The sequence below is a fragment of the Thunnus albacares genome, chromosome 18 (genome assembly GCF_914725855.1).
Source record: "Thunnus albacares chromosome 18, fThuAlb1.1, whole genome shotgun sequence".
Taxonomy (NCBI): Eukaryota; Metazoa; Chordata; class Actinopteri; order Scombriformes; family Scombridae; genus Thunnus; species Thunnus albacares.
Genome location: NC_058123.1, coordinates 5588686 through 5612738, shown reverse-complemented (window position 1 = coordinate 5612738; position 24053 = coordinate 5588686). Strand labels below are relative to the sequence as shown.

The 24053-nt window shown below is 40.1% G+C and overlaps 1 protein-coding gene and 1 long non-coding RNA gene across 2 annotated transcripts in view; both read left to right on the top strand.

Annotated features, from left to right (window-relative positions):
* Nucleotides 1-407: 407 nt before the first annotated feature.
* On the top strand, nucleotides 408-3703 carry LOC122968797. Its single transcript, XR_006398892.1, has 3 exons — nucleotides 408-521; nucleotides 1985-2460; nucleotides 3459-3703. It is a non-coding gene; the product is annotated as an uncharacterized LOC122968797 (long non-coding RNA).
* A 1995-nt stretch (nucleotides 3704-5698) lies between these two features.
* zswim6 (zinc finger, SWIM-type containing 6) overlaps nucleotides 5699-24053 on the top strand; it is a 51957-nt gene continuing 33602 nt past the window's right edge. The window contains exon 1 of the mRNA XM_044333708.1: nucleotides 5699-6655. Coding sequence (XP_044189643.1) covers nucleotides 6187-6655 — 469 coding nt within the window. The 5' untranslated portion in view covers nucleotides 5699-6186. The remainder of the gene's footprint in view (nucleotides 6656-24053) is intronic.

The window sequence follows — 24053 nt, the reverse complement described above, 5'->3', positions numbered from 1 at the left end:
GCACTGCATACTTGGGCTAACGTTAGCTACTTAAGCTAAACTGTGCTAACATGGCAGATATCATAATCAAATGACATTAAACTTGAATTTTACTTAAATATTGCGACAATAGTCTGACTCAGTGTGAGTCCCGGGGTCGGGGAGAGCAGCAGGTGAGCCAACTGTCAATCACAGCTGTCAATCAACGCCCCCGCGGCTGCCATCAAAGCTACTATAAATCTTCAAATCTTATTAATGGAGCAATAATTTCCAAAATGACCACCAGCACACTGATTAGAGGGCCTGAATTTAGAGATTGAGACCATAATGACTCGTTGAAAACAATGATTAACTTAGTATTTCTAGAGAGAAGTTGAGGCTTTAAGGTTCTTCCACAACAAGCAGTGCACACTTGGGCTAATGTTAGCTACTTAAGCTAAGTTGTGCTAACAGGGAAGGTATCGTAATCAAATAACATTCAGCTTAAATATTGCGACAATAGTCTGACTCAGTGTGAGTCCCGGAGTCGGGGAGAGCAGCAGGTGAGCCAAGTGTCAATCACAGCTGTCAATCAACGCCACCACAGCAGACATCAAAGTTAATATAAGTCTTCAAATCTTATTAACGGAGCTATAATTTCCAAAATGACCACCAGTTGACTGATTAGAGGGCCTGAATTTAGAGATTGAGACCATAATGACTCGTTGAAAACACTGATTGACTCAGTATTTCTAGATAGAAGTTGAGGCTTTTTGAATGGGAGTCTTGGAGCGGCAAGTGACTGTCACCTTAGTTTAAGGTACTTTAGCTTCAGCCTCAAGACGTTGGTAGATGCCGCTTGGAATGAAAAACAGAAAGACAATGTTAATGAGCTTTAAAAAGCAGCTACATTCAGTTATTTATATCTGTTTGAGTTTAGTGCATTGATAACGATTTGTCAGTATATCAGAAAATTAGCAAATGTTTCCTGGTGCATTCACTACTTAATATGAAACAAGACTCTACTAGCTACATGCTACATGCTTATAATGACAGTTCTAACATGCTGATGCTAAGCAGATATAATGTTCATTGTCTTAGACTGCAAAGCGATTTTCCGAACGACGGATTCTGGTTGATGTGAGGAGTCCTTACTTGCTATTTTCAAGTATTTCCGTGTTATGAAACATCAAGTCAGATACGTCGGCCTCTTCAGAAAAGTCAGAGTTTCCCAATTTTTTTGTAATTACAACTCGGAAGTTGAGGTGAACAATATTTACAAGTCAGAATCTTGTAATTACAATAAACCCAATATGACGTGAATCCTCTGAACCAAACTTTCAGACAAATTTCCTTTTTTGTCCTTGTGCACATGACATTAAAACAAAAAACGTAAAATGCTAAAGTAGAAGCATTCTGAATAGTCAAATAAGAGTTCAGAAAAAATAAATAAATAGAAAACAAAATTAAATAGAAAAGTTAAGAAAAAAAAAGGAGAAATTATATCAAAATTGAAAATTTAATTTCAATTTTAATTATTATAATTTATCTTTACTGGAAACCAAATTTCATGACAATCCATCGAACAGTTGTTGAGACATTTGATACATAACCCACAAATGTCAATGTAGGATTTATCTTCTCTACACCGTGAATATCTGCACCAAATTTAATGTCAATCCGTGTTGACATATTTCAGTCTGAACCGAATCAGTGAAGCAACAAACTGACTTTGGCATTCATAGAGCTGCTAGCGTAGCTAAAACTGAATAGACAGCAGCACTGAATATTAAATGAGGCGCCTTGATGAAATGTATGTACTCTGAGTGAAAAAGCAGATAAGAACCTTATTAACATAATGAGCATCTGAAATTTAAATTTAATACAGTGAAAGAGAAATGCAGCTGAATGCCTCAAAAAATGAGCATAAACTCAGCTGTTAAAGGTTGCACCACCTTATTCAAGACAGTGTTTTGTGTGTGTGTGTGTGTGTGTGTGTGTGTGTGTGCTGCTGTCTTTCCTTCAGCCCTCCTACTGTTACCACCATGCTGAGTGGATAGGCTCAGTCATTACTGCTGCTTCTACTGCACTGTCTGCAGGGTAAAATGCGACAATAGTAAAGATTTTCAACCAGGGGGCCTAAATCATTTACACAGCATGGAGCAAGTGTGCTGAAATGAGGCTGCTGATAACTGTCCTGCAGGAGCAGCAGGTGGTACTGTAACTGGAAATGGGAAGAGGAAGAAGAAGAAGAAGAAGAAAGAAAAAAGACAGATAAACTCGTTACAGTGACAAACAGAATGTTTATGCATGAATAAAAGTGTTTCAAATGCTCCCCTGCTGCCCATCAAAAAGAGATATCTTTGACTGAGGCTGCTGGGATTCTGAGTTTTTTGTTGTTGTTGTTGTTGTTGTCGAATAACAGAATATCGCCTACTTTAATTGTGTAGTGATTGAAGTAATGAAGGTATTATTGTGTGGACAGGATGAGGAAATTAAAGGGTAAGGCTGCGATTTACTATAATTGTTTTTATTGTCAACAAATCTCATGTGCAGAGCCAAACCAACAAGTATTGTATGTGTATCCAAAGTCTGATATATCTTATTCCTCTCTGCCGTAGACCTCCGCTGTTGTCTAAAAACTATTAAAAACACATCACTGAGCCACACCACTGCACTGGGTGACATGTTCCTTCATTATGAAGAGTTTGGTCACTTTAGTTTGTTTAGAAACGGCTCCAAAGTCTAATAACACCGATCGTGTTTTCAGTCTCCAGAGAGTAGTTCTGTGTAAGGTAGACGTCACTGAGCATGTGCAGGATTGCTGTTCTGCTTTCAGAGCTTTGCTAGCTTGTTGTGCTACATATCACAACCTCTTGACTTTGTACTACACTGTAAATTTCTCAAAACACTTCAGTAACAAAGTGCATCTGTTGAAGCAAATCACCACATTAACTGACCACAGTGCATTTCGGTTTTCAGTCACTTTTTCAGTCACACATTTTTTCAATCTAGCTGTTCCCTCAGGCTGTGAAAAACCAGTGACGTCTGATCAGGTCTTTTCTTAAAGCTCCATTAATATATATACAGTATATCTCTGACTTATTTATTGTATTTGTACAGTCATCAATCTCTTTTGGCAGCTGTTTTTCAGTGAGAAAGCTCTAATAAAGCTTTTATACGCTACCTGCCCACCACCAACCAGCAGACAGATAAAGTTAGAAACTACTTGAACCTTAACTGAGCTAAAAGAAGAGCAAATATTGGACTTACATTTATCTGGTGGCCATAGAAATGACCCCAAATGAATGCAAATGTTGCTCTATGTCTGCTGCATGTGTCCTCTGTTGGCCTGGGACTGCTCAAAACATCTTTAAATGTATTAAAATATTTTCATTAATTTGTAAATTAATTACTTGTTTTCTTGCAAACTGAATGTTTTCATTTAACTTCAAATTTGGACTTCTTTTCACTCTGCTGTCTTTTTACATTACACACAGAATCTGCTTTTTGACGCCACTGCAGCAGAAACATGTGGATGCAAAATAACAACAATAACAAGAACGACTCAGATAAATCAACGATTATTGCCAACAGTTAGTCATTAAATCATCTATTGAGCCTCTGTGAGACTGATTTGTGTTTGCTTTGCTGTTAAATTGCTGGTTTTGCTGCATAGATAATAAAAGAAACATTAAATTGATTAAAACATGAAGGCATTTTGCAGGTTTTTTTAGATTACTTTTTGGCGTTTTGCCTTTATTGGACAGTTTACAGTGTCGATATAGAGAGAGAGAGGTGACCAGGTTCGTTGCAGATATAAAGTCATCTATGCATCTCAATGTCTAGACCATCAGATACCCTCATATGTTACTTTTAGAACTATATTTTCATAATACTCACAATGCCCAACATGATAAATGTGTGCATTGACAGTCAGAGAACAAAAAAAACTACCTCCTTATGTCACAAACTGTCAAAATATTGCATTTAAACATTAGTACAGCCTATAAATACATATTAATGAATTGGGACACAGCAACAGGTTCAGTCAGAAAAAACTGCAAATGTTCACTGAAGTCATAATAAATCTTTTGTTTCAATTGTAGCCGTCTATCCAGAGACCAGTTTGCACCTGGGACTGCAGGTGAAGGCAATGACCCAGCTGATAAAACAGAAATCCAGCAGTTGAGCCCCAAGGGCAACTGGGCAAAAACAACATGACCATTATCTGTACTGAACTGTGTCCAGACTGAGGTGGACTGAGACCCTTCATGAAGAAGTAATGAGGGGTAAAGAAACTATTACTTATTGTTAACTACATGCACTTTTCACATATTGTGTATTAAATTATGATGGACAGTAAAAGCACTGATAGTGAAGTATACTTAAGTATATTCATTTTCTATTACTTTATACTTATAGTCCACTGAATTTCAGAGGCAGATATTGTCTTTTTTTTACTCCAAATACATTTAAAGTTATGATCAGTTTATAAAATATGAACCATTACAGCTCAAAACTGTCTTGCTAAAATTTCTCAAATGTATAATTTATGGTATAAAAATATTGAAATCAGCTTATAAAAGACACTATTTGAAAGTTTTCATTGTATATCTACAGTAAAATAGTGTTTTTTATTGTAATGTAAAACCTCCCCTGCTTGCAAAAACACAATTTTACACAATAATGATAATAATCTTTAGAAATAACTATAAAATATTGAGGACAAGACAATACATGTGGTTCTGTTTCCATCCACTGTTATATTTCACAACTTTATGACACATGTAACATTTAAACAAGTGTGAAGAACAAAAAGAGGAAACAAAGGGAATTCAGTCGTGACATAATAAAATAAATAGGGAATTGTGCAAGAAGCTTTTTTATATCCAATAAAAACATAATAACACACAGAATAAGGAACACATTAGCAAATAATGGGGTACAGATGAATAATCAAGTAACATTGGTCAATAGTTTAATATGTTTTAAAAGTTGTTTGTTGTTTTTTTTGTTTTGCAACTTGACTAGAGAATTGTAATAGAGCTCAATATCAGTTATAAGTTTGTTTTTCTATTGGTCCATTTCATTAAAAAGTAAACATTCTTGTGCATTTAGTAATTTTCAACATAAATTAAAGTCCTCCTCCACTTAAAAATCTGTTTTTCTTCTTGTTCCTACAGTTGAATGTTTGAGCTTCACTGTGCAGAATGATGTATGTTCAGTTTTCACTTTCATCTGCTGAAAGTGGAAAGTTTCCCTGAGCTTATTGTAAATCAGATTTTAAGCGGTTCATGAGAAAGATTTGTGACAAATAGTCAAAACAAATAGTTTGGAAACCAATTGTAGTCCAACATTCAACTTACAGAAGCGTGATGTGGAAACTTGAAGCCTTTCACTGCACAAACACATCTTGTGTCCAACAGTTAAACCTAAGAAATGAAATATATTTGCACATTTATAGATTCTGGATTGTTTTTTTAATGAGTGAGAAGGAGTTGATGTCATTTTAAGAGTTTTAACAAGATAATTTAACTTTTTTGTGTGGAAAAAGTATCTTAAAACACGTCTAGGGGGGATCTTTTAAATATCTCAACCATAAAAGATGACCATGAAAATGAGCTGTGTTTGCTTTAAAGCAGATCCACATTCCGGTGGACCTTTGAACGTCACAGGAGGGGGGGGGGGGGGGGGGGGGGGGGGGGGGGGGGAGTGGTGGGTTGGAGGGGGGGCGGTGTTGCGTTCACAGCCCCCTCCCCCAGAACCACGAGGCTCCTCTGTTGACAGGCCGATCACCGCCCATAAAGGCTCCCAGCGTTCAGCCCCGGCTTTACTGGTTCACCAGCAGGACAATGCAGCCTTCCTGGTGCCTCTGTCTGTAATTTCTGTCGACGCCCACCGGGAGAGCCACAGCCTGGAGAGCAGAGACGGGCGTTATTACCGCGACCCCCGCCTCCCTTTTTTTTTTTTTTAAAGCTCAAACTCACAAAGGATTAGCAGCCGTGCGGGAATTCCGCCCTCCAGTCCTTATTTAGCACCGAGCCGACCGGACAGACCACGCCTGCTCTCAATTTGTCAACAAAGGGGTTTGACAAGCCCGGAGAAGCCCTGCCCCCATGTTTCCATAAAGGGATGATTTGGCCATACACGGCCAACAAGCCGCGGGTAACCTCTTCCCTTCCCGATCCCGTTCATATGGTGCGTTGACGTTAAAGCGGAGCTATCATGGCGGAGCGCGTACAGCAGCCCCCGGCCAAGCGGCTCTGCTGTAGACCGGGCTACAGTGCGACATGTCGGCAAGGCCAGCGGGCCGCGGGGGCGCCGTGCGGCGGTTCGGCTGCCGCCCAGGGCGAATCGAGCAAAACCCAGAACCCGGAGACTCTCCTGGACATCGCGGCGCGGAAAGTCGCGGAGAAGTGGCCGTTTCAGCGGGTGGAGGAGCGCTTCGAGCGGATCCCGGAGCCCGTGCAGAGGCGGATCGTGTACTGGTCTTTCCCGAGGAGCGAGAGGGAGATCTGCATGTACTCGTCGTTCAACACCGGCGGAGGCGTTGGCGGCGGCGGTGGTGGTGGAGGTGGCGGCGGCGGGGAGGAGGTCGGAGGTAGCGGGGAGAGCAGCGACGAGACGCGGCTGCCGTTCCGACGGGGCATCGCTCTGCTGGAGAGCGGCTGCGTGGACAACGTACTGCAAGTCGGTGAGTGAAGTAGCCGCTTTATATGCTACAAATACACACATATCAACCCAAAATCACCCTTTTAAAAAAAAACCCCAACAACATTTACGGTTATATAGCTGGAATAATAGATAAAGTGACAACAAAGGGTGAAGCGGTCAGACAGACAGACACAGGGGGAGGCTACAATGGGGGCTTTAAATCTGCTGTGTGCATGAATGGGAATGTGTGACTGGGGCATTTAAATCCTGTTTTTGCTCAGGGCGGTTTGCATTTGAAATGTAGGGCATGTAAAGCCTCAAAATCCACTAATTGTGTTTTAAAAAAAAAAAAAAAAAAAAAAAAACTCCACAAAGAGGCATTTCCATATCTTCACATCTCAAAAGCCACCAGAATATATGTGAAGAGAGAACTTAAAATAATAATAATAATTAAAGAAGAAAAAAAGAAAAAAGGGAAATACCCACATCTGCTTTTCTTGCTGCTGCTGCTGCTGCTGCTTCAGAGGTGTCAATAAATAAGGCGAATGTGATATTTTGGGGTAGTTTGAGGTGAAGTCATGACACTGGCAGACATCTAAAAAAAAGCCACCTAAATACGGAAAACATGACATTAATCATAATATCACACTGATTTAATAACTTTTAACTAAAAAATCACACAGAAGTTAAAGGTTATGCTAAAAACACAGCCAAGGTCTTTTAAAATCAGTGTTAAATGATTACATGGAAGTATTGAGTAATAAAGGAAGTGCTGAGTGAGTGCTGGGTTGGGTCTCAACTGACACACATTACATTTGAATGACTTGTTCTGTTTGGCACAGTTGAAACGTTGCCGAATGATAATTGTTGTGTGTACTTCTTTTTTTTTTTTTTTTAGCATAATGAGTCGACATGTTGTACTTCACTTCCAGTAAAATACAAAAAATATGAGTTTGGGATGAAGTCAGATATGCGGTCGCACGCATTTTCTTGATGCATATTCAGATCTACTGTAGCTAAAGTGTGTTATTACTGGAGTGTTTTTAGTGCAGAATAACCACTACAGAAGTTTGCTCTCTTGTGGCAAGAAGAAGAAAAAAAAAAAAAAAAAAAGAGAAGAAGAAGAAGAAGAGACCATCACAGTTACCGTATGTCGGCTTGTTTATAACCCAGTGAGTGAAACAGGAACAGACACCTGTGTGCTGAACTGACAGCCTCCTGTTCATGACAACTTTCCTCCACGCGACGACATGAATCAGTGACTCTGCAACACTGCCTTTTGCGTCATTTTGTTGCTTTTTTTTTTTTTTTTTTTTTACCCAGCACACATATCAAATACCCAGCATTCCTATTGTGAGTTTGTTCCTATTTTTATGTTCATTTATGTGTCTTTCAAAGCTTCCTGTTGCCTCTAAGAAAAAAGCAAAAGGAAAGGAAAGGCAAACAAAAGCATCTTTTCACTCCCTTGTTAAGTAGAAGAGATTTTGAAGGGAAGAAGAAGAAGAAGAAGAAGCGTATTGAGCACAACGATTCCCTTTTTAAATGGGCCATGATTCACACCGGTCTGCAGCCAATCGGCTCAGGTTTGTGTCTTTTTGTGTGTGTTTGTTGGTGTCTGTAATCACAGAAGACATAAGAGAGACAGACAGAGAGAGAGAGAGATCGCTCAGCGGTGGTGGCGAATCGAAGAGATAGCTCACTTTAAATGAAGACAGTCTTCCGGTTTACAGCCGTTAATCGCTGGCCCCGGGTCAGCCGGGAGTCTTTTGATTGTGCTGCAGCTTGTCACCTGTGAGTTCAACCAGACTCGGGACACCTTCTTCACACAGCGCTGAAGGACTGTAATCCCATTACTCGGCACGGTTAATTTGAATTGTAATGCAATCTGAACACTTCAGTTTCTGCATGACCCAGTCGCCCCCCCCCCCCCCCCCACACACACACCCCCTCATTCCTTCCCACTACTCCCCCCCCCCTCAACTTTTAAAATGCAGGAGGTTCATGTGGGCTTTGTGTACTCACTGAAGGGCCACAGGAAATACACACTCTCAACACACACACACACCAGCCTCTGTCCTGCCAAAACCAGAGGCCTATATATTCCCAGATATTGGGAAATGTTTTTTTCAGGGAAACTGAATCGGGGGTTGTTATTCCAGAGAGAGAAGGTGTGGGAGGGGGGTGGGAGGGGAGGGGGGGGGGGGGGGGAGGGGGGGGGGAGGGGGGTTTGATCTGCATGCTTACAAAGAGGAATAACAGTAGCACACACACACACACACATCATATATAGGGAGGGTTTCTTGGCTGATTGCACCCCGGCTTGGAATTTGCCGGAAAAATAGAGCCAAGAAGTGATAAATAAAAGATGTAATCTCCCCACGTGTGGGCCGTACCAGAGGAGGGAGGTTTGTCGCAGCAGACCTTGAGGAAATGAATTGGCACACATTTGCTGTGGACCCTCTTACCCCACAACAAACCCTCACTGTTAATCAGCGCAAAGATAAAGGGAGCCATTTTTCTTTACACGAGCAAATACAGCAGCTTCAGACTTGAGGGTTACTGTCATTTTTTATTTTTTTTACCTCCTCCCCCCCCCCCCCCCCCCCCCTCCTCCGCATCCTTGTGGTGATGTTATTGAGCTGGATGAAGCTTTTTGCACCAAAAGAAATAACTAAAAGTGTGAACACACAGGAAGCCCGTCGGCACTTTAATACCAAACAACAATAAAAAAAAATATTTGTGCCTTTTTTCAGCTGTAACCTGCAGCAGACTCACGGTAACATGCGACGACACAAAAATCAAATATTAAAGGATAAATTCACAGTTTTTAAAGTGTGCCTCAGGTGTCCATATGAACTCCTGTTCTTACTGGCTGTTAAAAGATCCCTTTCAAATGTGCTTTTTAAACTTTTAAATACATGACTGTACATTATAAGAACATTATGAAGGGATCTTCTACTGGTTAGTATGAACAGGAGGAATGATTACAGCAAGAAAAAAACATGTTTCACTGTTGATTTAGTCTCCTGACTGTTGTTTTAAGACAGACAGTCCTTTAAAAACAGAAAAAAATGAAAACGCTGGTTTATAACTATTCATAACTGGTCAATAATTGTTGCCATCAGTGATCTAATTGGCTTAAACATTTCGTTAAGTTTGGAAAGTCATGGCTCTGAACATAAGATGGAACTGATTAAAGCTTATAAATGAGATTAAATCCTGCTGTTTTTTAAAAGGTATATGTAATAAATTGTCAAAGCATGTGCAAATAAAAATATGAAGAAAAAAAACTGGTGAAATCTGCATAAGTTCAAAGTGAAAAATCCACTATAAAGTCAGTATGTTATGGGGTCAAAACCAAAACAAGATCTTCTTTAAACAAAGCAGACGAAGCCTCTTTTATTTTTTTTTTATTGAGTCTGATTCAACATCCTGCGAGCTCCTCCGGCGTGGAGTCACTCTGCAGTGAGTTTCATGCAGAGAAGCAGCTGAGAACATGAAAGCCTTTTGTCTCATTCAGTTTGTACTCAGGGACGGGGGGGGGGGGGGGGGGGGCAGGAGGGGGGGGGGGGGGGGGGGCAGAAAGCAGAAACACACAAACACTAACTTCTGCTAAAATTTCCAGACATATATAACAGAGGAAAACCCAGATGTGATGAAGTGAAAAAAAGACTACACCTTTATTAATTGAGCGTATTATATTAGTTTAATACAATAATAATAGTCTGATAGTGAGGTAAATATAATGAGGCAGTGTCCAAGGTGCGAGAAAAAACGTTAGCTACAAACATTAACACGAATTCCCCTATTTTTGGTAAATTTTCTTTATAATCAGCTGACTGGAAGTGTCTCAGTGTGTTTTGACTGTATATATATATACAGTCATATATATATATATTGACGTCATGACAGCTTCCCAAAAGTGAAGGGAAGTGGCTGCAGTATATCATAAGTCCCGCCCCCTCAATGTTAGCGGATGGGACATGAGCCAAACTAAAAAAAATCAATTAAAGTGTTCGTCAAATACATTGTTCCTAAAGATTGTTTCTATCATTTGAAGTCGTTCTTATCACGCTGATGTTTGTCCAAGTGCTCATTTTGCTGATGAGTTTGTTTTCAATTAGTTATTTGACGTCATGATTGACAGCTGCGACAGCCGCTCTCGAACCTCCGTCAGGTCCGTCTCTACCGCGCAGACTCTGGCTCCGAATGACCTCACACAAACAAGATGGCCGCCCCCCGTAAAGGAGATATTTTGGCTTCTCTTTTGCACGGCGGCAGGAAGTTGAGACGTGTCGTCCATATTTATAAACAGTCTATGGTGCTAATAAGTGTAAGATCACTTTTAGTGATGTTTGTTTCAGTCGTGCTGAAGAACGATGTTGTTTTAAAAGCTTAATCGTCTCTTTAACTTGTGTCTTTTATCAGAAAGTGATGATGAACAGAAGTGTTTCTATCATTTACAACCGTCATCACTCACAACTAAGAGTCAACAGTCATGCTAGCAGCTCTGTGAAGCTGCACTTACAGAATAGATGCTAATGACAACATGCTAACGTGCTCATAACGAAGATGCTAATGCTGCTAAATGAAATCTGTCCAACAGCTGTTGAGATGTTTCACTAAAAAAAAACACAAATATGAACCTCATGGTTGCATTAATTAGGAAAAGTCAGAGGATCAACAGAAACAGCAGCTAACCACGAACGTTTGTACAAAATTTAACAGCAACGTATGATGTAGTTGCTAGAAATGCAACGATTAGTTGATTAATCGGCAGAAAATGAATCTGAAGCTATTTTCATAATCAAATAATTGCTTTGAGTCGTTTTTTTTGACCAAAAAATGCTAAAATTCTCTGGTTTCAGCTTCTTAAATGTGAATATTTCTTATTTCTTTCATCCTCTATGACAGTAAACTGTTGGTCAGGAAAAAAAACAAGACATTTTAGATTGCATCTTGGGTTTTTTTCTGACATTTTATGGACCAAATGACTAACAGATAATGAAAATAATCACCAGTTGCAGCTCTAAATATTCCAGTCCGAACCACAGCGGCGGATTAACAGATCCACCGACGCTTTCATCCGTGAAACTGCATTTCATGATAAGATTTCCTGGATGTTTCCAGTGTTGCGGTTTTGTTTTCGAGGCCTAACCGCTTTTTTGGAGTCCCAACGAGTTTAGGTTCAACGCTGTGTCAAGGACGCCGGGAGCAGCTTGATCTCCAGGCTGAGGGGTTTTCATGGTAAACACGACGTGGAGACGCAGAGCGGCTTGAGCTCGTGCGCGTGTCGGTTGGGGGGGGGGGGGGGGGGGTGTGTGTGAGAGATGAAGTATAGGTTTGAGCTGAAGTATAGGCTTCAGTGACATGTTGAAGTATAGGCTGCGGTGTTTATGTGCACTGAGTGATGTTTATTTCAGATGGAGAATCTGCACTCACTCTGTCAAAACAACTTGAAAATGGAGAGGGAAAAAATGTATACTAACAAACACCGAGCAGGGAAATACGTGGTTTCTATATATGGAGGGGAAAACATGTGCTGTAATGTGTTTGTTACCGGTTATTATTGCACTTTACAGCAGGTCAAGTTCACACCTCTTTTTTTTTTTTTTTACCCACTTTCTCTCCCCGTCTGATCCCCTGTTGATGAGTTTCCATCTGCCTCTGCTGTAGTAGGTCAAAGGGCATTGAAACATCGATGCTGTTAGTATGCGGTGTTTGTTGCTGACGGAAAAAAAAAAAAAAAAGTGAACGCCTCCGTCCTCTTTCCTCTTCTTATTTACCTGCTCACAGCCCTTAAAGGAAGTCAAGAGATGTCAATTATTTTCTTGATTAAATGTTTGAAAATAGTGAACAAAGTGTCCCAGAGTCCAAGTTGATAAAGTTAAATGTGCTTGTTTTGTCTAACCAACAGTCCAAAAACCTAATGACATTCAATTTAGAGCTGTTGATTAATTGATTTAGTGCAGCTATGTTAATATTTGTCATTTTTTTTAAAGAAAAAAGACAAATATTTGCTGGTTGCAGCTTCTCAGATGTGAGAATATGAAGATTTTCTGTGTCATACATGATGATAAACTGATTATTTCTGGCTCTCAGGGATTATAACTGGTGTTTTTTCACTATTTTCTGACATTTTATTGACAAAACAAAATTCGAAACAGATCGATTAATCAAGAGTATAACCGGCACGTTAGTTGATGATGTAAACAATCGTTAGTTGCAGCCTTTATGCTGAACATTTTCTGGATCCAGCTTCTTGATTTGCTGCTTTTTTCATGTCATTTGTAGCAATAAACTGACAATATTTCAGTTTCTGAGTGTTTGTCGGTCTATATTGGGAACTTTTTGGAGCAAATAGTTTAACCGATTAATCAAAGAACATCCAGCAGATTGTGTCATAACAAAAATAATCAGTAGTTGCAGCCCTAAAAACATAGTTTTTCTCCTTTGGGAACAGAAAAATGCTTAAATCTTGTTTCAGACATTCTTTCCTTTTCTGTCAGACAGTGATTTGTGAGCGTTTGCGTGTTTATTTGCACGTCCGTACCAATTAAAACTCAAGCGCTGCTGAAACGGTTACGACTGAGTTTACGTCAACATTACCGTCATTTTGTACACTGACGTGCAGAATTTGAGACTCGGCCCTCAAGTCTGTCACAGGCCTGTTGCTTCATCGACTGGAGGGCTGATAGAGGGACCGATGGTCTGCTGGAGTCCGCTACGCTCACGCACTTCACATGTTTCATCCTGTGATATTGATAAAGAAGAAGCGCTCTGTTCTGTAAGGTCAGAGGTCAGGTTTGGCATAGCGTCACTCCGCAGTGAAATCTAACTGGGTGTGATGCATTTCTGAGTTCAGCCAAAACTTCACTCGCGTTTTGGCTCGATGATCAGCCGGCGAGGTGCGGCGTCCTGAGACAAGTGTTACTCCTTCTTCACTCGTCATTACGTACTCCTGCTTCGTGATTAGACGCTTCACTCAGAGAGCTCTTGACATCAGAGTCAAGGAAGCTTCAGCTCAGACTCGGATGCTTTTTGTACCAGACGGTGGAGCTGATTATATCTTCTTTTACAGCTCTGTATATTTATATTTAAATCTGCAATTTAAACTACTGCTTAGAATAAAATACCAGGTTGTATTACAATCAATCAATCTAGGAGACCTGATCGATTAATCTTTTAGTCTTTGGACATAAAATGAATCAGCAACTTTTGAAATAATTGATAAATCTTTTAAGTTGGGCTGCAACTAACAATTATTTTCATTATCGATTAATATGCAGATTATTTGCAATTCATTGTTTTATCGCTTTGTCTATTAGTTCCATCTTCAAATGTCTTGTTTTATCTGATTAACAGTCCAAAAATTTAATATATTTAGTTTACTATCATGTATGACACAGAAAAGCTTCAAATCAACACATTTTACAACCTGCAAACCAGCAAATTTTTAGCGTTTTTGCTTAAAAAATGACTCAAACGATTAGTCGATTATCAAAATAATTGCTGCAGGTTGACTAATCGATTAATCCTTGTAGCTTTACTTTTACATCAGTGTTTTTAGCAAAAACATTTTCTGGTTCCAGCTTCTCAACTGTGAGAAACGGCTGCTTTTTTTCTGGTTTATATCATCTGTAAATTAAATATCTATGGATTTTGGACTGTTTGTCAGACAAAAACAATTTGAAGACAATTTTTCGCTATTTTCTGACATTTTAAAGACAAATATTAGAATAATCAGCTGATTAATTGGTTATAAGATGAACAAACCCACTTTAGCTTCATAATTCTGAGAGAAACAAACATGAATTTTAGTCTGTTTGTGCACAACTGTTGCTCATATTAATCTCTGATATTGTGATTCAGCACATAGTTACACTCTCAGCTGCTAAACTCAGCATACTATATTGAATTAAACTTGAGCTAAGCACCTCACAGCACTAATTTGTTGCAACACACACACACACACACACTCATGAAGCTTCAGGCCTCTTGTATACACTGATTATTGCCGGCTAGCTTCCTCATCTGCAATTTTATGAAGAATCGATGAATCAGCGCTCACCTACTGAATGATGCAAAGCTTTACAAGCAAGCCGAAGGAGCTCGCACACACACACCCACACACACACACACACGCGCGCTGCACTCGGCCCTTTAGGTTGTTGATCAGCATTAATAGTGTATGCATAGCTCAATATGCTTCTGCTCTGGAAGATCAATTTTTATTGGAGCTACATGTTTTGAAACGAACGCTGGGCTGGATTTTCAGACCAGCCATTGGCAAAAAAAAAAAAACCTGCCATTTTGAAAAATGATTTTACACTTCAGTGAGCGTGCTTGTATAAATTTTAAGGGGGGAAAAGAGTCTGACTGAATGTTAACAGAGGCACATCTGAGCGGAGTGGACAGTGAGGCAGTTTGATGTAAAAGTCCCACAACTGAGTTAATCTGAGTTTTCCTGTTGTTGCTGGTTGAAGCCTTGGAGTTCTGCCCAGGTATTTTCCAGGTCAGTGTCAGACACCACGAGGAATGTAACTAAGTTTTTCATTTCTGCTTCCACATGGACACTGAAAAGCCGCACGGACACATTCACATTCACATTTTGAATGGACTTTTTGGCTACGTATAACATATTTTATGTTTCACGAGAGAGTTAAGACTTTTAAAAAGAAATGCCTACGAGAGGACTAAAACCAAAAAGTGCTCTCTGACATGCCTACCGAGTCTGTGGCACACTGTAAGATGAGGACTTAATTTTTTAAAGGGGACGTATCTTGCACATTTCCAGGTCTGTATTTATCTTCTGGGGCTCTATTGGGATATCTTTGCATGATTTACAGTTCAAAAAACACCTTATTTATCTTCTACTGGCCCTTAATGCAGCCCCTCAGTTCAGCCTCTGTCTCAAACAGGCCGTTTTAGCTCCTGTCTCTTTAAGGCTCACTCTCTTCTGATTGGTCAGCCTCAGGAAGCTTCCTCCTCACTTCTTTTTTCTTGTCCTTTACTTGAAATAGAAACTTCTCAAATACATCTGTACATGTTCGAGCCCGAATCCGATCCGAAATATTCGAGTGGACAACGCGAACAACCTTAGCGACGACGTTTGTTGGCTCGTGTGAACAATCTGATGTCAGTTCAATGAGGAAGTAGAGGTAAATATGGCTTTTAATGTGAAAGGAGCATTTTTACAGATGTTCACCTCAAGTTTTGGGACTTTAACCATGTTTAACGTAAACATCCGTTATTATAACAGCATAAAAATAACAGAAAATTACAACAATTAAGATGCGTCCCCTTTAAAAACAGGTCACAAATGTAGTTTTTTTGATACTCAAACAGGAAGAGCGAATTTTTTGGGGACTATTTTCAGCAGCGGATTAATACACATTTGGAGCTTTAGCGAGTATTTCTGGCAGCAGGACAGTGTGTGTGTGGGATTGAATCGAACTGATGTGTTTTTAATAGTTTTTTGGACAACAGTGGAGCTCTGTGGCACAGAGGAAGAATATATATATATATATCAGGCTTCTTGTTGGTGGATAAATCCCATTGTTGGTTTTGGTCTTTTCATGGGATTTATCAACGATAAAGAAAAATATCACCAACCTTTTAAGGCCTGAGCCGGTTAGCAGGTAACATTTGCTCATAATCTTTCGCCACAGCTGCTCCAGACTGGTTTTTAACACCCTTTCCACATCCATCCACATCTCCCTGATCTGTATTCCTCTGCCGTATCCCTTCATCATTAACCTTCAACTCAAGGGAGAGGAGAGGCGACGGAGCAGAGAGGCGGATGGAGGAGGGGAGTAACTAGTTTACCTCCGTCTGCCCTCGACCGGGCTCGATAAATCCCGTTTTGTTCTTGGACGACACATAATGCTACTGCTAATATGAACAGCTAGATACACCTTTGCCTCCTAGAGCTGTAGAAACCAGTCGAGTTGTCTCTTTTCTTTGTGGTGGTGGGTGGGGGGGGGAGTCTGGGGAGTTTTATTCAACCCCACACTGTCTCAGCAAGTCAAAGCCTGCCGCTGTCCTCGCCGCATGGGACTCCCGGGCCCCCATGGGGTCGGTCTCCGTAGACGAACGCCCTTCGGACCTCTCCGCAGCTCTGCAAACAAGAGCGCCGTAGTTAATAACAGGTGAACGGCTTCGAGCATTTCAAACATATTAGTACGGCTCACAATTTTTTTTTTTTTTTTTTTGTGGTCTGTTCTTGATCTGCTCATGAGAAAGTGTAGAGGAAATGAGATGAGCTGTGAGGGCCTGTGGTGAGAGACTGTCTGAGCGGAGCAGCAACCGGCTCACCTCTCCCGGCCTCGACTGTTAATCAGAAGCTGCTTATGAGCAATGCTTACCTTTTTTTTTTAATGGGAACTTAAAGGTGTCATCCATCAGAGGGCCGTTACCTTAGCTCGCAGCCAGAGCGTGCTTAATGAAGACTGATGGTCCCTCTCTTTACCTCTCCTCCTCGTCCTCTCTGAACACTTAAATCGCTCGTGTTTGTTTAGCCAAATTCAAAGACTGTGTGTCACATAAACTAAAAAACCCATCAACTGCGAACAGGCTCATGCACATCTTCCTCCCCCCCCCCCCCCCCCCCCCCCCCCTCCTCCTCCTCCCTCAGCGTTGTCACGGGACCTATAACCATCCGCTTCCTGTTCACCTCTTTACTCGGGGATCTCCTGTCTGGTTTCAGTTTATTATTCTGCCTCTTTGCATGCTCCACCTTTCCACCTACGTCTGTATCTGTAATAACATGCAAATGATCTCGTTCTCCTTGTCCAACTGTAGCTGCAGTGCCCCCCCCACCCTCCCCACACCCCCCCCCACCCTCCCCACACCCCCTCACCCCCTCACCCCCCTTCCCAAACCCTTCGGCATAGCTCTCTGACTCATACATGGGACACTGCTTTTGGGTGAGCGCCTCATTGCTTCAACAGGTACACATGTTGAGGTTTAGACAAGTAAAACCAGGTTTTTAAGGCTCACCCTGAAACTATTTGATTATTTATCCATTGTTTAAAGACTTCCAGGGAAGCTGTTGCACAACTTTAGTGCCACGTATGAGAAATCCTTCCATGTCCTCTTGACTCCATGATTTCATCCGAGCTAATCGATTGACATAAAATCAATCGGCGGCTATTTTGATAATCAATTAACAGTTTATGTCACTTTTCAATGACGTTACAGCTTTCAGTCGTCTTATCTGTTAGTAAACTGAATATCTTTGGCTTCTGGACAGACGAAACAAGCAATATGAAGGAAAAGTGTGATGGATTTTACGCTATTTACTGACGCTTCATAGACCAAATTAATCTATTAAAGAGAAACTCAGGCGATGCTCATAAAGTCAGGGGGACTTATAAGAGACTGATTAAAAAACAATGACCAAAAAATCAAAGCAGCAGGGGCCAAAATACCCGTTAGTATGAGTCAAAATGCCTTTAGTGTGAGTCAAGCTTCAGTGACTCTGGATCCTGCAATTCCCATAATGCAACTTAATAGGGTCAGAGGAGTGAAGTGTTTTTCTCCATTCTGTGTTCCCATTTCAATTTTTTTTTTTTTCTTGAAATATTAACCTCAGTGTTCCTTACGATAGAAACACAGGAGTCTCCTGAATGAAATAGTTTTAATTATTTTAACTTTGTTTGTCTGTTTGGCCGATGGCTTGAAATACTGTAATACCCACGAGTCAAAAGGCATCAAAATTGATTTGTAGTTGTTGCAGGAATGAATAAAACACAACGCCCTATTTGCTAAAAGTATTCAAAAGTAACCCAGACTCCAAAAGTGAATTAATTGAGGTCTATATTTATATTCTGGGGCTCTACTTGAATATATTTGCAGCATTTACAGTTGAAAAAAACTCCTTATTTATCTTACAGCTCCTCAGTTCAGCCTCCGTCTGAAACAGGCCGTTTTAGCTCCTGTCTCTTTAAGGCCTCCCTCTTGATGAGCCCTGATTGGTCGGTTTCTGACAGTAAGCGGATAGTAGTATAAAGATTTCACATCTTTACTGGAAACTTCTCAAATACATCTGTACGTGTTGGAGCTTGAATACGATCCGAAATATGAGAGTCAGCAACGCAAACAACCCTGAGAAACAAAGGCTACAGAGCAGAGGGGGGCGTTTGTGGGCATGTGCAAACAATATGATGTCATCACAAGGAGGAAGTAGATGTAACTTGGCAAACAAAACGTTCAGAGCAGGCTGAAGCTTTTTGACTTTCTATCTATCTCTGTTGACTTTTTTTTATCATAGACATACAACATCATAACAGTATATAGACAACAGAAAATCACAACAAAAAAGCATGATATATCCCTTTAAAACGGCTGAGTAGTACCCCCTGTGATGAATTAACTGACTTTTATGTGTGTCAAGAAGTAAGAATATAATGGGCAGACTCTTCAATAATAGTTGTGTACGATTAGGTTCCTTTTAAAAGCCTTCACAAGGTCACACTCACACCTCCGGGATGACACAAGCTCTCACAAGCCCTGCAAACTTCTCCGGTATGTTTCTGCACAAAAGGGGGGGGTATGCCTGGCATGCGCCTACAAGTTGAGTCATTGTTTTCATCTGTTAACGATGAGTAATGTCAGTGAGTATGATGGAAACCGAACACGTTTTTAAAACCATATCGTCTGGGCTGTAATGCAGTTTAAAGCAGGGAGTGGTAGCTGAGAGGAATGGGATGGCGATCAGATGCTGGGATGAGGTTTCATCACGGTGTCCGCCGAGGTGAGATGTGAACGCCGCCCCCCCCCCCCCCCCCCCCCTATGTGTGTGTTTGACAGATATCATTTTTATTCACCACCAGAGAGAGAGAGAGAGAGAAAAGAGAATTAATATCTGTAAAGTCTGAGCTGCCAGCGAGTATAATCATGATCATATTTCTGTTTTTTTTTGTGTGTGTGTGCGTGTGTGTGTGTGTGTGAGAAGCACTCAGTCATGGCAGTGACATGACGAATCACATCGCAGCTGAGCAGGAAGGTAGCTCCAGCTGGCAAATGAGATGCAGAACGGAAAAGAGATGGTTGCTCTGCTGTAGCCTCTCAGGCAGGAACGGACAGATAATGTGGTTCGACAGAAACCAAAATAACCGCGCACACAAACAAAGAACGAGCAGACTGATGATGAGGGTTGAACAACTTGATTGTACTGTTATTTAACCTCCAGCAGTAACACCTGCTGGTTAAGCTGAACGATTTTTTTTTTTTTCTCCCCCCCTCCAGAAATGTTGAGCAAGCTGTGTTGTCTGTTTAGCCCAAATAGAAAGGAGGTTGAGGGTGTGTGATTCTGGCTTGATGCTCTGCCTTGATAACGTGTGACCTGCATCCTGTTTTGACAGCATGGGGCCCCTCCTTCTCAGTGACGCTGTAGGAAAGTATTTTCCTCCTAGAGGCACGCCGTTATGACGTTACGCTGACAGTTAAACGGCTGCTCTCAGTCAGCCAGACACAGAGACAAAGCCAGAGTATGTTGTTGGGTTAGTTTATTCAACACACACGAACATACAGTACATACAAGCCCATATACACAGCTTAATTTGATTGTTAATGATTAGACAAAAGCCTGAATCTGTTCAAACATGCAAAAGTGCAGGTTTATTCACTGTTAGCTTGTCAGATACAAACAACTCCCTTTCTTAGTGATGTGATGAAAAATGTTCATTGATAATGATGTTAAATGTTACTGAGTTGGGTTGGGCACCGTTCACATTTTGATACCAGTACCTGTAATAACTGTAAAACTTTCTCTTTGATAACAAAAATGTAATTTCAGTTGTAAAAAAATAAGTCAAAACTTCAAAATTTCAACATTATTTATTTAGAACATTTTGTTGGGTAAGGTAAAATAAATAAGAATAAAGAATAAATTACTAATAAACAAGGTAAAATAAGTTGTTTACCTGTTGGAGGTGTGTTGGTCGTCTGCAGCTCTTCATCAAACATCATCATCATCGTGGCTGCTTGTACTCTTCCTCCTTCCATTATTTCTAACTGATCCGCTGAACAAATAGTTCCAAATAGCACAGCTAACAAAGCTCCGCTAAGTCAGTGATTAAAAACATTTAATTTCTTCATTAAGTTCTTTACAATAACAACTTTCTGTTAGTTTGTCAGTGGAAAGCTTTTAATATGAAGCAGCTGCAGCAACAGGAAGTGTTTTCATCAGCAGTAACTTAACACGACTCCGATAGATAGATAGGAAACTAAAAAAAAAAAAAAAAAAAGGCTGATATCTGAAAGTACAAACAGGAACATAAGATAATTTCAAGTGCACGTATGTCCTTAAACTAGGAGATAAACCTTTATCAGCCTTTATTTGAATTCACAACACGACCCGCTTTCAAGGTACCGGAATTTGGCCCCAATTGATCTAACATGAAGAGGTGCTCGGTATAACCAACGTAATTCAGTCGGTACCCTTAAAAAAGTTCAATCAGCACCCAACCTCGTTACTGAGACACATAACTTAACTCAGCTAACAGTTTCTGGTGTCAAACCACAAAACATGATCTTTAACTATGACATCACGGGGGTTTTGGAGGCTTTCTTCCAAGAAAAACAACGCAACAGGTCATAATGTCAGACGCCCAGAAATGACATATGCTTAGTTTGAGTGACAGCTGCCGTCTGAATACATGTGGACAGATTTCTTCATTTAGAGGAGGAGGAGGAGGGTGGATGGAGGACTCAACCCAACAGTGGACTTTACCACAGGTGACCGCTGTTGGTTTCCTGTTTCCAACCACGAGTAGGGACAGTTTTTTTTAAAAACCGCAACTATGATCATTCTGTAACCTTAACTCTGTGGTTATTATTGTAGCCATGAAGACGAAGGCGGTCTAATTTTAAGGAAGTAGTAACTTTAACCCACACCACGCTTCATTAACTTTAACCAGACCTTTAACAACGTCATCACATCATAAAACATCATCATTTTTAACAGTAACGGTTTCGGAAAGCACAGACGAATGATGTCGTCATGGTGATTGATTGGCGCCAGAGTAGAAAATGCTCCTTTGTGTCATTCTGGAGTCACGTGGTTGTTTAGGAGGACTTGTTGGGGATTCGTCATTTACACACTACAATTTATGAAATGTACTGAATATTAGTCACACAATTAAATGTATTTTGTAATGTACAAGTTAATTCCACACCAAACAAACTACCTAAAAGATTCGATAAGCCGATTCTTATCCGATAAAATGCTATCGGACCCCAATCTCTAATTGAAAGGTAGGATTTTGGCGTTCTATATCAAGAATAATAAAGAACCCAGGCCAGGAGAACAAAATGAGGTATAATAGGAGCTCCAGGATTATAATTAACAACTGTATGCACTCACATTGGGTAGAACTTCACCAACTTAATTTCCATCTGACTGTTTTTACTCATAATAACTAATTGTATAGCAATGATAGAAGACATTTCTACTGTATGTCCATGAGTCTGTTGAACAAGTGTATGCTGGGAAGCTTCCCTACACATCTACACATCATCTGATCAATACTCAGCCAATCATGTCAGTGCTGATCAGGGTTTCAACTCTCATGTGGCCCAATATTTTAAAACAGGAGCTTCTAGATAAACAGATCAATCTTCTACCTTTTTGTCTGACAGTTAATGAGATAACTTTAGCCTGATAACAACATGTTAGCTTGGATTAGTGAAGCCATTGTTTCAAGAACCAGTCGCTCTGACTCATCATTGACTCAGCAGCAGCATTAAGGAAGCGAACCCTCTTGGTTCTCACTTCATCACATGTCCATCTGACGTATGGTGTGAAAGTTGAGATATGACAATAAACGTTTACAGGAAACGGATGGCTCTGTGTGTATTTTTATTAGCGTATCTGCTGTAAAGTTATAAATGCTTTGCTTCAGTGACGTTGTTTCAGTTGTGAGGTTACAAATGATCCTAAAAATTAACATACAGACGCTAGCTTTAAAAAAAAAAACCCAACAACACGTGTGCTACGTTTGACAGTCCTCAGTGTAGTTCACACTCATCACACGCACTGGTGTTGTTGGGCTGTTTGTGACCTCGAGGAAGCAACTGTTGGTAGTTCAGAGGTCAAAGGTCACACTGGTGCGCCTCATGGAGAGAAAACCGTCATTGGCTCGTGCTGCCGTCCGCAGCAGGTGTGTGTTTGTTTGAACAGATGCAGAGTAGAGGACAGGACGGTCCGTGTGTCCTGCAGCGTTTTCCTCTCGGTCATTTTGTGTGATGTGTCAGTTTTTGTTTTTTTTTTTTTACAGTTTATAGCTCCGCACCTCCTACTCACTTTATGGCCTTACAAGATAGAGGCAGACAATAGTCCACAGTGCTGGTTTTAAATGTTTAACATTTTATTAAGTATACTCTAGATAGTGCGCACTAAAGATTACAAGTGTTTTTGGTTTATTTTCTACATTCCAGCCATTCGTTTCCATTAATTTCATGGCAGAGACTTGAAATTTGCTTAAAAGAGGTCATCCATCACAGTAAAACATTTCAATCACATTATTTTTTTTGTCAGTTTCCGTATTATAAGCAGAGACGGATTGATTGTGCAATTATGGACACTCTGACATCGGAGATTTGTGAGTCACCTGCTGAGTAGTGACCTTTTTATTTCCACCAAAGTAAACCACCAATGTCAGATCATTTTCATTCTGTCAACATAATAGAGCTGAAACAATTAGCTGATTAATCGATTAGTAAGTAGACAAGTATTTTAATTATCAGTTAATCATTTTGAGTACATTTTTTTAAGAAGAAAATGTCCAAATTCTCTGATTCCAGCTTCTTAAAATATGAATATTTTCTGGTTTCTTTAGTCTTCTGTGACAAAACAAGACATTTAAAGACGTCAGTTTGGAAAACTGTGATCGACATTTCTGACATTTTATGGACCAAACAACTATTAACGATTAATTGAAAAAATAATCAACACACAGTCGCAGCCTTGCAAAATAACTTGTTAATGGAACGTAGAGCGAAAATGATTAGTAGATAAACTGATTAGTCAATCGACAAAAAACTTAATCCGCAACTATTTTGATATTTTATCAATCTTTAAGGCCATTTTTAGGCAAAAATGCCCAAAATTCACTGGTTCCAGAATTTCAAATGTAAATATTTGTCAGTTTTCTTTCTTCCTTCTGCAACGATTTGTCAATTAATTGATAAATTGATTGACAGAAACTTAATCTGCAACTCTTTTAGTTGTTTTAGTAATTTTTTTAAGTAAAGACGCCTAATATTTGTCCTTAAATTTGAGGATTTGATCTTTTTTTTTGTCGTACATGACATTTGAAGACGTCTCCTTCAACACTGGAAAATTATAGGACGCATTTTTCACCATTTTCTGGCATTTTATAGACAAATGATTAACTGAGAAAATAATCGTTAGTTGCGGCACTAATTATTAA